The following is a 14,175-nucleotide window of genomic DNA, read 5'->3' on the forward strand; positions in this document are numbered from 1 at the left end:
GATAAGCTCTCTCCCGGCGTAACTGCTCCGGCAGGGGGAGAAAGAGCCTCATTTTCTCAACCCTGAGCCATCCTTCCTACAATGTGTAAACAGTAGGTGGGCAGTATGGCTGAACGGACAAGCAACAGCAGGACTGCTTGACATTCGCCAGTGAAACCGTAAAATTGGGATTTCGATGACCTCACAAAAGGCAGCGTAGCGAAGGGAAAATAAAACTAGAGCAACTTACATTTCTTTGATATAATAAAAGCTCAATATGCTAAGTGTCTGACCATTCATTCTACCCATTGCCATGATATGCACTAACCACCAGGGGGGAAACACTTCGACCAGTAAGTTAGCTTGCTGATTGGGTCTGACCCATCCGGACTGGGCAAGATGGGCTGGACACGCCCTGGAGCACTCCCACAGGCCCTCCCTAGACCTGATCATGCACTGGTGGGGTCCCTTGGCCTGGTCTGCACCCTCTTGCAATCTGGGACCCCTCAGGGGATGTCAGAGAGCTGGTTTCAGCCAGATCCCTGCAGGCCAGGCCGAGGGACCCCACTGGTGCATGATTCTGTTCACCAGGCCTCTAGTATGAGTAATAATTGCTGACTCCTCTTAAAACTCTGAAGGATGAGGTATACCCAGGACCTAAGACATGACAGTGGTTTCATTTAACCCCTACGGCACCCAAGGAAACTTGACTGACCTCCAGAAATTAGCAAGAGTGACTAAGAGGACATTTAACTGTTCAGCTGATTGAGGAGGGATTTGGATTTATAGAGGGCTTATTTTGTGTGATGTCACCTGGTGTGTGCTCATTACACACTAGGAAGGGAGGGGAGGGAGCATTCACGGAAGTGGGTAGAGGATTTCTCTCTAAGCAATGAGAGCCTTTGCGTGTGATGTGCTGGTGGTGGGTCCTGCTCCTATGGCACTGTGTGCTGCCTCTTGCTCTGATGTCAACGCAGCGGTCTTGGTTTGTCTTCCACCTACAGCAATGGGGAAAGTACACTCCCGGAGCGTAACCCCTGATGATGATGTCTTTCAATACCTTGCAAATTCCTACGCCTCCAAAAATGTCAACATGAAGAAAGGAGATCACTGTAAAAACAAAATGAACTTTTGGAACGGGATTGTAAATGGATACGAGTGGTATCCACTCAAAGGTGAGTCTCTCTCCATTTCTGCCGGCTCCTCCTGCCTGCCCAGGGCTACCAGCTGGCTGTCAGGTGTGTCAGGCACCCTGTGGTCCCGTCCAGCAGAGCAGTGAGAGGTGCTCAGACATGTTCCTCACTGCCAAGGCCGCCCTCATTCACTCTGATGCTTGTTCCGCCTTTTTTTTTTTTTTTAATATATATATTTTATTGATTTTTTTTACAGAGAGGGAGAGGGATAAAAAGCTAGAAACATTGATGAGAAACATCGATCAGCTGCCTTCTACACACTTCCCAATGGGGATGTGCCCACAACCAATGTACATGCCCTTGACGGGAATCGAACCTGGGACCCTTCAGTCCGCAGGCTGATGCTCTATCCACTGAGCCAAACTGTTTTCGGCTTGTTCCGCTTTTTCTATGATGAGTCAGGAATGGTGCCGAGAAAGATGAACAGGTCACAGCTCTTCTCCTCCCCCTCCCCCCAGTTTGAAAGGGAAGAGCAACATGCAATTAAAGCATTGCCATGACAGTCTAATGAAAATAGAAATGGAAATGAGGAAAGGCACAGTGTACTGGGGTGAAAAGACAAAACACAATGGGACGCGGTAAAGACCTTGGAGAAACGGAATGCTTACGTCTCGTCTGATGGGGACAGCTGCCGCCGACATCCAGGTGTAACAGCTGTCAGGCCACAGCGAGGCCCAGTGCTGCCAGATCTTCCAGTGGATAGAGCAAGCTGGATTCGTACATGAGGGCTCGTGGTGTTAAAGCCACTTTGCAAGCTAAACAAAATACTCTTCAGACTGGATACAGTGGGAGGGGGGGCCTCCAGTTTTCCAACCTTGGAACAGGATGGCCAGTGAGGGAGGGAAGGTAGGGGACTGCCAGGTAGGGAACATGGGAGGGGGGATGCTCTTATCAGAAGGAACAATGTAAGCAGAAGCCCTGGGATAAGGGATGTCAGAGAACTCACCTTCGTCAGGGAACTGAGAGATAACAGAAGGGACTGAGGATGGAAGGGTGGGAGGGAAAACGGTGCTGGAACCGGTTTCCACGGCATCAGGGGAGAGTGCCCCTTCGAGGCTGGCTGGCCTGACCCTCCCGGCTGCGAGCTTCAGGCTACACTTCTGCACACGGGCCACTCCCCAGTTGTCCCTCTGGGAGCAGAGGCCGTGAGGAAGTCCTGCATATGCTGCCACTGCGGTGTCTGAGTGGCTTGCTCCAGCTTTCCAGGAAATATAGATAAGCATAGACCACGAGTGCGAGGCAGCAGGGCCAGCTAGACACCATGACGTCCCAGACTTCTCTGTCCTGTCCTACAGCCTCCCCCCACCCCCAGCTCGGGGCTCCTGCTTAGTCCCTGCTCATCACAGGGAGGAAAGGGCCCTTCTCGCCCAGTGGCAGAGCGGTGCCTCAGAGACACTGTGCACGTTTCCAGGCAGATCCAGATGAGTTGGAAATTAGCTAGGAACCCAACCTTGCTGCCAGGAATGTTCCCAAGTGTGCCTGTGTGTCAGCTGTGTATCCTTCAGAGAGGAAAAGGCAGGCAGAGCCAGCTACTTGAAGGCACTTGGATCAAAGCATTCTGGCTCGGCCTGGGTGTCTGTCAGCCGGGCCTGACGGGCCCTGTCCAGAGGTGCACACACTCTCCACACTGGGCCTTCTCGGTCCCGCATGCTTTGCACACCTGTTTTCCCATTAAAGGTCTATCTGCCTGAGACATAGCCATCTGCCAAGCGCTGGTTTTGATTCTCTCTCCACTTTCCCCCTCTTCCATTTCATGGTGAAAATGAGGTCAGAGAAACACAAAACTCTGTTTTAAAAAATAGAACAGAGAAATTCTTTCTGGCTAGAATCTGGACCTACATAGATACTATTTAACATTTAAATAATATTCTGATTTATTCTGGCCATTGTTTTGGCATGAAATTTTTTTCTACTTTAGTACCTCCCAAATACCCTGATGGAGTTGAGAATATGTATTTTACAGAGAGGAAGGGAGAGAAATAGAGAGCTAGAAATGTGGATGAGAGAGAAACATCGACCAGGTGCCTCCTGCACACCCCCCACCAGGGATTTGCCCGCAACCAATGTACATGCCCTTGACCGGAATCGAACCTGGGACCTTTCAGTCCGCAGACCGACGCTCTACTAGTGAGCCAAACCGGTTTCGGCGAGAATATGTATTTTATTGGGTAGATATCAAGTATAACAAATTAAAATCTGGCAGAAACTACTTCCTTCAGAATTACTATATTTTATTTCATCAAATCAAAAATGCCATTGATTGTGAAATACGATATACTACCGAGAAAGAAAGAAAAAAAAAATGCTTCCAGCTAAACTAATGACACAATGATGTTTTTTAGCTATCAAATTTTAGACACATCCTAACTCAGAGATATTAAAATATGAAAAGTTTTGCATCTCAAAGAAGATGAAATATGATTCTAACTCGTTGAAAACAGGCTCTGCAGGGAGAAGAACTGGAAAGTGTGGATTCCAGCCGCCCCAGCGCAGGAGGGCCTGGGCCTCTTGACTCAGTCAGCACAGCACCCTCTTCCTTTCCAGAAACAGCGCGATGTCCTGGCTGAGAGCACGCGGCTCGGGCCGGGGCCTGTGCCCTGGTCTGTCACCCTCTGCCAGAATCCCTGGGCATGTCACCATCTCTGATTAAGTTTTCTCATCTGTAAAATCTATAATAATAAAAGCGTGATATGCTAATTAGACGGGACATCCCTGTGGACAAAGCTGGGGCTGCGAGGGAAGCTCGGGTCCTGGATGCCAGAGGGAAGCCGATGCCAACAGCCAGAGGAGGGAAGGCCTACTCTTATACGAGTTTGCATCGGGCCTCTGGCAGGGATAATAATTGCTGTGAGGCTTAAATGAGTCGATACAAAGCTCTTTAGACAGTACCCAGCAATAGTGAACACTCATTAAATGTTAACCATGATTATTCCTCCAAATTAGTGTACTACTTAGCTTTAAAAAAATTTTTTAAACCGAAACCGGTTTGGCTCAGTGGCTAGAGCGTCGGCCTGCGGACTGAAGGGTCCCAGGTTCGATTCCGGACAAGGGCATGTACCTTGGTTGCGGGACGTCCCCAGTGGGGGTTGTGCAGGAGGCAGCTGATCGATGATTCTCTCTCATCGATGTTTCTAACATCTAACCCTCTCTCTTCCTCTCTGTAAAAAATAAATAAAATATATCTAAAAAAGTTTTTTTTTTTAATATTTTTATTGATTTCAGAGAGGAAGGGAGAGGGGGAGAGAGGGAGATAATAACATCAATGATGAGAGAGAATTATTGATCGGCTCTCCACTGCACCCCCTTTTGGCCCGAAACCTGAGCAGTGTGCTCTTGACCAGACTCGAACCAGAGGCCCTTCAGTTCACTGGCTGATGCTCTCCACTGAGCCAAACCAGCTAGGGCTGTAGGAATATTTTTAAAGAGGTGTCACTGTAGTGTACATCTGTTTAAAATGTAATTTAGGAAAGAAAGGTAATTCGAAACATCCTTTTTGTTATGTATGATTACAAACTGGAACCTTCCCCTGCCCCTCACTTAATGTCAGACACAGTTGAACTTCAGTCAGCTGTGATCTAGTCACCCATATGGGAAGATTTAGGGTTGCCCGGTCATGCCTGGGTAATGAGTTGCCAAGCCCTGATTTTGTGTGCTACTATGCCAACTTCACCTTTTCCTGTTTACACGTGCTTTCCGTGCAGCTGTCTGATTCATTGGTCCTCAAGGGCTGGGACGCTCGGCTCCACTCCCATTGTAGACCTTAAAAATATTGACTGTGCTTGTGCTTTAGGTGGAATGCAGGATTATAACTACATCTGGGCCCAGTGCTTTGAAATTACGTTGGAGCTGTCATGCTGCAAATACCCTCGCGAGGAGAAGCTTCCATTCTTCTGGGATTCCAACAAAGCCTCGCTGATTGAATACATAAAACAGGTGCACCTAGGTTTGTAAGCTTTCCTGATTCATTCCCGTTACAGCACATGACATCTAGCAGAACCTCCGGGCTGGGAAAGTGCGAGTGCCTGTTTGCGTCTTCTCAGTCCAGCCCCCGCTTCCACACAGAACTAGCGGTTGAGAATTCCCTGTGGGCGCATCTGCAGCGTGTGAGAAAGGCCGTGCCCGCAGGTCCGTCTGAGAGAAAGCACGGAGTGTGCTGCTTTCATGTGGGCACGTGATACCAAGCACTTCTAACTGCACAGGCTGAGGGGCATTGGAGAGCTGGCAGAAGATCAGGAAAACGGGTTGTTCCATCATCACCCAGTTAGGAAAGAGCCAAGTTTGCTTGTCATCTGCCAGGCCATGTCCCAGACTCACAGAACAGTGGACATGCCAACGGGGCACCACTGACTCTCACCCTTCCCGCCCATCCTTCCCTCTGCCAAATGGCCTGGCAAACGACAGGGAGTCCTCCCAGCTCTCTGCCTTTACCATGGACGGACAGACCAACTGTGGGGAGAGTGGTGGTTCTCAAACGTGAGCAGTCGACTCCCCGGGGCTTTGGGGGGCTGTTAACACAGGCTGCCGGGTCCCCTCCCAGGGTGTGTCCCACCCCAGGGTGTGACTCAGTGGGTCCTGAACGGTTAGCATCTCCCGGGAATGCCGACGCTGCGGGCGGTGGGGATGGAGTCGCTCACAGTCCACGCTCACTTGATAGTCTGCGTCTCTCTGGGCAGGTGTGGAAGGCTCTCGGTTGCCAGAGTGGAAGTTATTTTTCTCCATCCAGAATGGCTCGGGGGAAGAAACATCAGGAACTGACACAAAAGCCGAAACCGGTTTGGCTCAGTGGTAGAGCGTTGGCCTATGGACTGAAAAGTCCCAGGTTCAATTCCGGTCAAGGGCATGTACCTTGGTTGCGGGTACATCCCCAGTAGGGGGGTGCAAGAGGCAGCTGATCAATGATTCTCTCTCATTGATGTTTCTAACTCTCTATCCCTCTCTCTTCCTCTCTGTAAAAAATCAATAATATATATATATATATATATATATTTTTTTTATTTTTTTTTTAAAAAAGAACTGACACACAAGTTATGCTGCCACATCCAGCCATGTTGGGGAGTCTGTCTGTGCTGAAGAGGTTTGCCGGGTGTGCCTGCTGCATACCTGCATCCCTCCTGAGGCTCTGCAGATGCTTCCCACCTGCTGCCAAGGGGGGAACGCAATGCAGCACAGAAGCACAGGACTGACGACAAGGAGAATTCAGAGCTTTCCTTGACCGCTTGTCCAAAGCATGGGTGGCCTCCACCTTGCATACCTATTTTCCCATCCCCATGCCCCTGCCCCAACATGAGTACGCAGGGATTACTGGTGAATTCCCAGGACTGTGCTTAACTGGCTGAGACATACCTAGGGTAGGTTGATCCCCTGTGGCAGATGCTACAGAATTTCATCTTTCTTTTTCACTAGCATATTAATACCATTTGCTTATTTGTCTGTTGTTAATCCTCACACGAGGATATTTCTTCCGTTTGATTTTTAGAGGTTGGAAGGGAGCTAGGGAGATGGGGAGAGACAGAGAGAGAGAGAGAGACAAAGAGAGAGAGAGAGAGAGAGAGAGAAGCATTGATGTGAGCGAGACACACAGATTGGTTGCCTCCCATATACACCCCCAACCGGGACCGGGGAACGAACCTGCGACCCGCGTGAGTGCCCTGAGCAGGAATCAAACCTGAGATCCTTTGTTGCACAGACCCACGCTCTACCACTAAGCCACACTGGCCAGGGCATAACAACATTTATTAAGCTTATTATTGTGTCTTTCTCCTTTTTAATTGTCATCAAAGTTTGTTTGGGGTCTTCTCTAGCGTTAATATCCTAGTATTTATCCACAACATTTCCTCATGAGACACACACTGGTTTAACCTTTCTATTGTATTTAGGACTATATCGATCCTTTAGTGTTCACTCTGCCTATTCTTTTCTAGAATTCCTCCTCATCAGCATCAGCAGTGGAGGGTAACGGACATGCAATGGCCCCATAGAACTGCACCCCTATCTTTGGAATTTCAACCTACTTGTCAAGGTTACTCCCCAAGCACTGAATGAAGGCAGGCCCTGATGCAGCTTGTCCTGCTGGCATAATGTTGCCAGTGAAGGACTTTGTAAGCTGTTTGGTAGCATACAAACTATAGCATAGCTATTGCCATTATCAGTTTGGAAGGGGAACAAGTCCATTGACGCTAGGTCTTATAAAGAAGCTGTGTCTGGCTGGCTGGCTCAGATATGCACATATATTCATCAGCACATCAACCCTGCCCCCTTGTGGTTTAATACAGAAGTGCTTGTTTGTTTTCTAGCTTAACATGAAACCCTAGTATTTCAAAACACTGATACAGTGTGGTTATTGTTACTTGATAGATAGGAAGAAAGGTTCTCTTTATACTGGTGCCCAATAGGCAGCAAAGAACATCTTTGTTTGTGGGTGATGGGGGCAAACACCTCCTCCTTGGGATTGTTCTGGTTTAAGGAAATTGTTGATATTTGTCAGTCACATTACTGGTACAGTTTCGCCACTTGCTGAGTAAGATGCCTCAGATTTTTTGTTTGTTTATTTTATTGATTTTTTTACAGAGCAGAAGGGAGAGGGGTAGAGAGCTAGAAACATCGATGAGAGAGAAACATCGACCAGCTGCCTCTTGCACACCCCCACCAGGCATGTGCCCGCAACCAATGTACATGCCCTTGACCAGAATCTAACCTGGGACCTTTCAGTCCGCAGGCTGCTCTACCACTGAGCCAAACCGGCTTCGGCAGAAGCCTCAGATTTTGACCCGCCGGAAGTCTCTGGCCTGTCTCCCTGTAATGGAGGGGCCTGGCCTAGAAAACAGGAAGGCCCACGCTGTGTTTTTTGTTTGTTTGTTTGTTTGTTTGTTTTAATATATTTTATTGATTTTTTTACAGAGAGGAAGAGAGAGGGATAGAGAGTTAGAAACACTAATGAGAGAATCATCCATCAGCTGCCTCTTGCACACCCCCTACTGGGGATTTGCACGCAACCAAGGTATTATACATGCGCTTGATCAGAATAGAACCAGGAACCTTTCAGCTCGCAGGCCGATGCTCTATCCACTGAGCCAAACCGGTTTTGGCTCCCACGCTGTTTTGTAATCTGCCCGTGCAAAACCTTGAGCAAGCCACTTGTCCACACGGCAGCTTCGGTCACCTGCTGGGCTCTCTGCCTACTCCATTGACCTATATATCCGTTATTCCATGTTAATTTGGCTGTGATACCTTCTAGGTACAGTTTGAAATCAGGAAGCGAGATCCCTCCCACTTTTTTCCTCAAGGCTTCTTTGTCTGTTCAGGGTCTTCCGTGACCCCATATATATTTTAAGATCGGTTCTAGTTGAGAAGAATGCCGTTAGCATTTTAATGGGGATGGCAGACCTTAAGGCCAAGGTAGCAAAAGAGGGCAAGTCTGATTCTAGGGGCCTGGAGTGCCTGTCCCCGCTCTGGGGAGAAGCAAAGATGAGCAGGACACAATGCTGCCCGCTGCTGTCCTCTCTCCTCAAAGCAGATCTGAACCTTGAGGCTTGGGGGATGGCCCACTGCACCCAGAAACCTAAGCAATCTGTCCTAAAGAGCATCTGGCTCGTGCTGAGCTCCAGAAGCCGATGGGTCACAGACCGGTATCTGTCGATCTGTCGTCCGAATAGGTGGCAACGGTGGTCATTCGGTGGGAACAGGGAGTGGACACGCCGACTCCGAGTGCCACCCAGCGTGGACTCTGCTTTCCAGACGCAGAATTCCAGTTCTTCCCAGACAAGGGCTTTTCATTCACGAAGCTGATACATTTCCAAGGGAATGAGAGCTTTACATTTCTCTGCCTCGTTTTCAGGCAGGCCCACAAAAGTCAAATCTCAGGTCTTATTCTCCTTTGTTTATTATCTGAGCTTTTTTCAAAATTTTACTTTTTTATTCCCCTGATGTAATAGTACTGGCTCTCTCTGCATCTCTTTGGAGCTACTGGTCTTTTTCCAATATTTCAATTTCAACATATAAAAATAAATTGTGTCTTCTGGTAAAACAATTACTCCCCTCTAAATGAAAGGTTTGATGGTGCCTGGACAGAATATTGTACAGGCATGTAAGGTAGGAGGACAGCTTTCATTTGGCTGATGTATGGGGTTTCCCTCCAATAGAAATTGCATATTTAAGCATGGCCTGTGTTTGTTCAGCAACAGTGACGCTTAAATACCCCAACCTTCCCTAGCTTGAAGAACTGTCTCTAGGTCTGGAATGTGAAGTGAGAAGAGTTTGAAATGTAAATAGCCTTTTATTAACTAACCATAGTTCTGAAATTTTGAGAAAATGGGTCTGGTGTTGGTTCAGTGTGGGCCCTGGAGACTAGCATGAACTCACAGCTAGGCTGTGCCATGTAGCTGGTTATGTGAGTTGGAGAAGGTTATTGAGTAATCCATACCAGTTTCCTCACTGTGTAAAGCTGTGGTAGTAATAACATTGCCTACCTCATACAGTTGATGTGAGGATTCAATGAAAAAAGCACATTAAACACATAGCATAGAACCTGAAATATACTAACTGGTCAATAAATATTCAGTTATTAGTAATGATAAGACTCCATCAATTGATTCCATGAACCCTGTGATTATAATTTTGTTACCCACGTCGTTTGCATGACTGCGAGACAGACAACACTGTTGAATCCCTGAATAGATAATTACCCTGTTGTAAAGTGATGCATTGGTATTATTGCGTTTTGTTTAGGATTTTATGGAGTCTACCTGTGGCAAAGTCACAGTGCAGTTTGGTGACTGAAAATGACAGGAATGGATTTAGGATTTTATGCTTTCTGATTTTGATATAACATACTTAACCTATAAATCAGATTGGTAGCTTGATTATATTTTAATTACATTAAACATAAGTTTACCAAGTTCTGGATCAAGATGGTGATGTAGGAGGATCCTGAACTCGCCTCTTCCCACAGATACCAAATCTACAGTCACATATGAAACAGATTCCTCTGAAAGAAACTCAAAAACTACCTGACAGACTCCTACATATTGAATGAATGAGGGGGGAAAAAACACACACAACATTGAAACTGTTGGAGAGGCTAAGACACAATCTCACCATAAATCTTATTCCAAGTACAGCACCCACAATCAGGAAGGAACTCACAACTCTGTTCCCTGAGGTGTGAAGGGTTTGAACCCTACATCTAGCACCCCATCTTTTAAGAACTGCACTCGAGAGATGAGCCCCCAAAACATCTAACTTCGAAAGATTTGGGTCTTGCATCAGTGAAACCCACAAAGATACAGAACATGAAGAAACAGTTCTTAGAGGGCTCGCAAGACTCATCTGACTATCCCCCGCAGAGACAGCCAGCTGAGAAATGCCCAGTCTTTCTTTGAAAGAAGCCTGTTTGCTTGTCTTAGAGCTTCAACCCGAGGGGCAGGCCTCTAATTTACCCACATCTAAATGCCTACTGAAATGTTCTCCATAGATGCGGACCAGCAGGTACCATCATTCCACCTCTCTCCTATTTGCCAGTATCTCCACACACCCCTTCAAACCCCCCCCCCCCAAAAAAAAAATGTGACTAAAAAAATGGCAGAGGATCTGGATAGAGATTTTTTTCCAAAGAAGAATAATAGCTAACAGGTACATGAAAAGGTGCACAACATCAATAATCATCAGAGAAAAGCAAATCAAAACCACAATGAAGTGTATTGCCTCACACCTGTTAGAATGGCTATTACCAAAAAGACAAGAAAGAACAAGTGTTGGCGAGGATGTAGAGAAAAAGGAACCCTTTTACACTGTGTGTGGTACAGACTCTGTGTAAAAACAGCATGGGGGTTCTTCAAAAAGTTAAAATAGTTTTGTTGATGGTTTCTTTTGCTGGGCAGAAGCTTTTTATTTTGATGTAGTCGCATTTGTTTATTTTCTCCTTAGTTTCCATTGCCCTGGGAGCTATATCAGCAAAGATATTGCTACAACAAATGTCTGCTATTTTGTTGCTTATGGCTTCTAAGATTTTTATGGTTTCCCATCTTACATTTAAGTCCTTTATCCATTTTGAGTCTATTTTTGTATATGGTGTAAGTTGGTGGTCTAATTTCATTTTTTTTTTTTTTGCAAGTATCTGTCCAGTTTTCCCAGCACCATTTATTGAAGAGACTGTCTTGTCTTCATTGTATGCTCTTGCCTCCTTTGTCAAATATTAATTGAGTATAATGGTTTGGTTCGATATCTGAGTTCTCTGTTCTGTTCCACTGGTCTGTATTTCTGTTCTTGTGCCAGTACCAGGCAGTTTTGAGAACAGTGGCTTTGTAGTATAGCATGGGAGAACATATTTGCCAATGTTATCTCCAATAAGGGTTTAATCTCCAACATTTACAAGGAACTAATACAACTTAACAAAAGGAAGGTAAACAATCCAATCAAAAAATAGGCAAAGGACCTAAATAGACACTTTTCAAAAGAGGACATTCAGAAAGCCAAGAGACACACGAAAACATGCTCAAAGTCACTAATCATCCGAGAGATGCAAATCAAAATGACAATACGGTACCATCTCACACGTGTCAGAATAGCTGTCAACAAATCAACAAATGACAAGTGCTGGAGAGGATGTGGAGAAAAAGGAACCCTCATGCATTGCTAGTGGGAATGCAGACTGTTGCAGCCACTGTGGAAAACGGTATGGTGTTTCCTCAAAAAATTAAAATGTAGCTGCCATTTGACCCAGTAATACCACTTCCAGGAATATATCCCAAGAAAACAGGAACACCAATCAGAAAGGACATATGCACCCCTATGTTCACAGCAGCACAATTTACAATAACTAAGATTTGGAAACAGCCTAAATGCCCATCAGCAGATGAATTAGAAAACTGTGGTACATCTACCAGTGTTTCCCAAACTTTTGACATATGTGTACCCCTTCTATAATTTTTGTAATGCTGAGTACCCCTCGTACTCATGAGAACATAGAATTAGGGCGCAGCTAAGCACGGTGCAGTACATATCCCCACCAAACTCCGGTGCAACGTGTACCACCACCAAACTCTTTCCATACCCCTGGGGGTACACGTACCACACTTTGGGAAACACTGTCACAATTGAATACTATGCTGCTGTAAAAAAAGAAGGAATTCTTACCATTTGCAACAGCATGGATGGATCTGGAAAGCATTATGCTAAGTGAAATAAGCCAGCCAGTGAAAGATAAATACCACATGATCTCACTCATTTATGGAAAATAAAGAACATTACAAACTGTTGAACAAAAATAGACAGAGGCAAAGAAGCAGCAAACAGACTGTCAAACTACAACAGGAAGGTAGGGGAGGTTGGGGGGGGGTAAAAAATCAACCGAAGGACTTGTATGCATGCATATAAGCACAACCAACAGACCCAAGACACTGGAGGCAAGAGCCGAGGGTAGGGGTGACTGAGTGGGGGAGGTCAGTGGGGAAAAAAGAGAGAGTCATATGTACTACTATTTATAATACCTTAAACAACAAGGAAAAAAAAAGTTAAAATAGAACTACTATATGATCCAGCAATTCTACTTCCAGGGGGAAACACTAACTTGAAAAGGTCTCTACACCCCCATGTTCACTACAGCATTACTTACAATAGCCAAGACATAGAAGCAACCTAAGTGTCTATCAATGGGTGAATAAAGACAATGTGGTATATATTTACAATGGAATAGTATTCAGTCATAGAAAAAGGATGAAATCTTGCAACATGGATTGACCTTGAAGGTATAATGCTAAGTGAAATAAGTCAGACAGAGAAGGATTCCAAGAACACCTTGATAGTTGCCAAAGGCAGGGCGGGTGGGAGAAATGTGCTGTCAAAAGGTACAAACTTCCAGTTCAAAAATAAGTTAAGTCCTGCAGATGTAATGCACAGTGTGGTAAATATAATTAAAAATACAGTATTGAAATTTGAAATTTGCTAAGAGAGTAAAAGTTCTCATCATAAGAAAAAAAAAATTGTAACTATGTTCACTAAACGTATTGTCATCATTTCACAGTATATACATATATCAAATCATTATGTTGCATACCTGAAACTAATATGTTATATGTCAATTATATCTCAATTTTTTAAAAGGTTTTTTCCTCAAACATTAACTCAAAACAGCTCATAAATATTGGGCATATTTTACTTAAGTAATTAGAAAAAATTTTTTTCATATGCCATCATACATGGTGTTAACTTTTAATTCTCGTTTTGTCTCACAGGTATAAAGGGTCAAGTTTTTGATCAAAAGGGAAATCCATTACCCAATGTAATTGTAGAAGTCCAAGACAGAAAACATGTCTGCCCCTATAAAACCAACAAATTTGGAGAGTATTATCTCCTTCTCTTGCCTGGGTCATATACGTTAAATGTAAGTACACAGTTCTAGTTATTGGTATTAAAATACTACAAAATTCACAATACTTACTCACCTAAGAGGAATATAAAATATGCCTGGCAAGTCCAAAGTAGTACATCAGGACAAAGGAAAAGACGTCAGACTTGCCTGTGGCAGGAACTGAGAGAGGTGAGCATGATCGGAACAAATCAAAAAAGTCTTGGTTTTTTTCTGGCAGTTAATATTTTTAATAAAGGCTAAACCCTATTTTTTGTTATACTTTTTATTATAAAAAAGAAAAAACCATTATTAATAATAAACAATGTAGCTAGAGTACTTGCAAGCTTTATGAAATACCATTTTAATGCCCATTTCATGAAACATAATTTCTGCTATTAAAAAATAGATTTGGCCTGGCCAGTGTTGCTCAATGGTTAAGTGTCAACCTATGGACCAGGAAGTCAGTTGATTCCCCATCAGGGCACATGCCTGGGCTGTGGGCTCCATCCCCAGCAGGGGGTTTGCAGGAAGCAGCCAATCAATAATTCTCTCTCATCATTGATGTCTCTCTCTCTCCCTTCCTCTCTGAAATCAATGAAAATATACTTTAAAAAAAAAAAATTTGGCCCTGACCAGTTTGGCTCAGTGGATGGAGCATCG

The 14,175-nt window shown here is 44.9% G+C and overlaps 1 protein-coding gene across 2 annotated transcripts in view; it reads left to right on the forward strand.

Moving 5' to 3' along the window:
- The window catches only part of CPM (carboxypeptidase M), a 74,497-nt gene that overhangs the window by 55,422 nt on the left and 4,900 nt on the right, over nucleotides 1–14,175 (forward strand). For both annotated transcript variants that reach the window (XM_084878919.1, XM_084878918.1), the window contains exons 6-8: nucleotides 984–1,154; nucleotides 4,963–5,115; nucleotides 13,400–13,548. In XM_084878919.1, the coding sequence (XP_084735045.1) occupies nucleotides 984–1,154; nucleotides 4,963–5,115; nucleotides 13,400–13,548 (473 nt within the window). The remainder of the gene's footprint in view (nucleotides 1–983; nucleotides 1,155–4,962; nucleotides 5,116–13,399; nucleotides 13,549–14,175) is intronic.

Source organism: Pipistrellus hanaki, assembly GCF_964339955.1.
Source record: "Pipistrellus hanaki genome assembly, chromosome: 3".
Taxonomy (NCBI): Eukaryota; Metazoa; Chordata; class Mammalia; order Chiroptera; family Vespertilionidae; genus Pipistrellus; species Pipistrellus hanaki.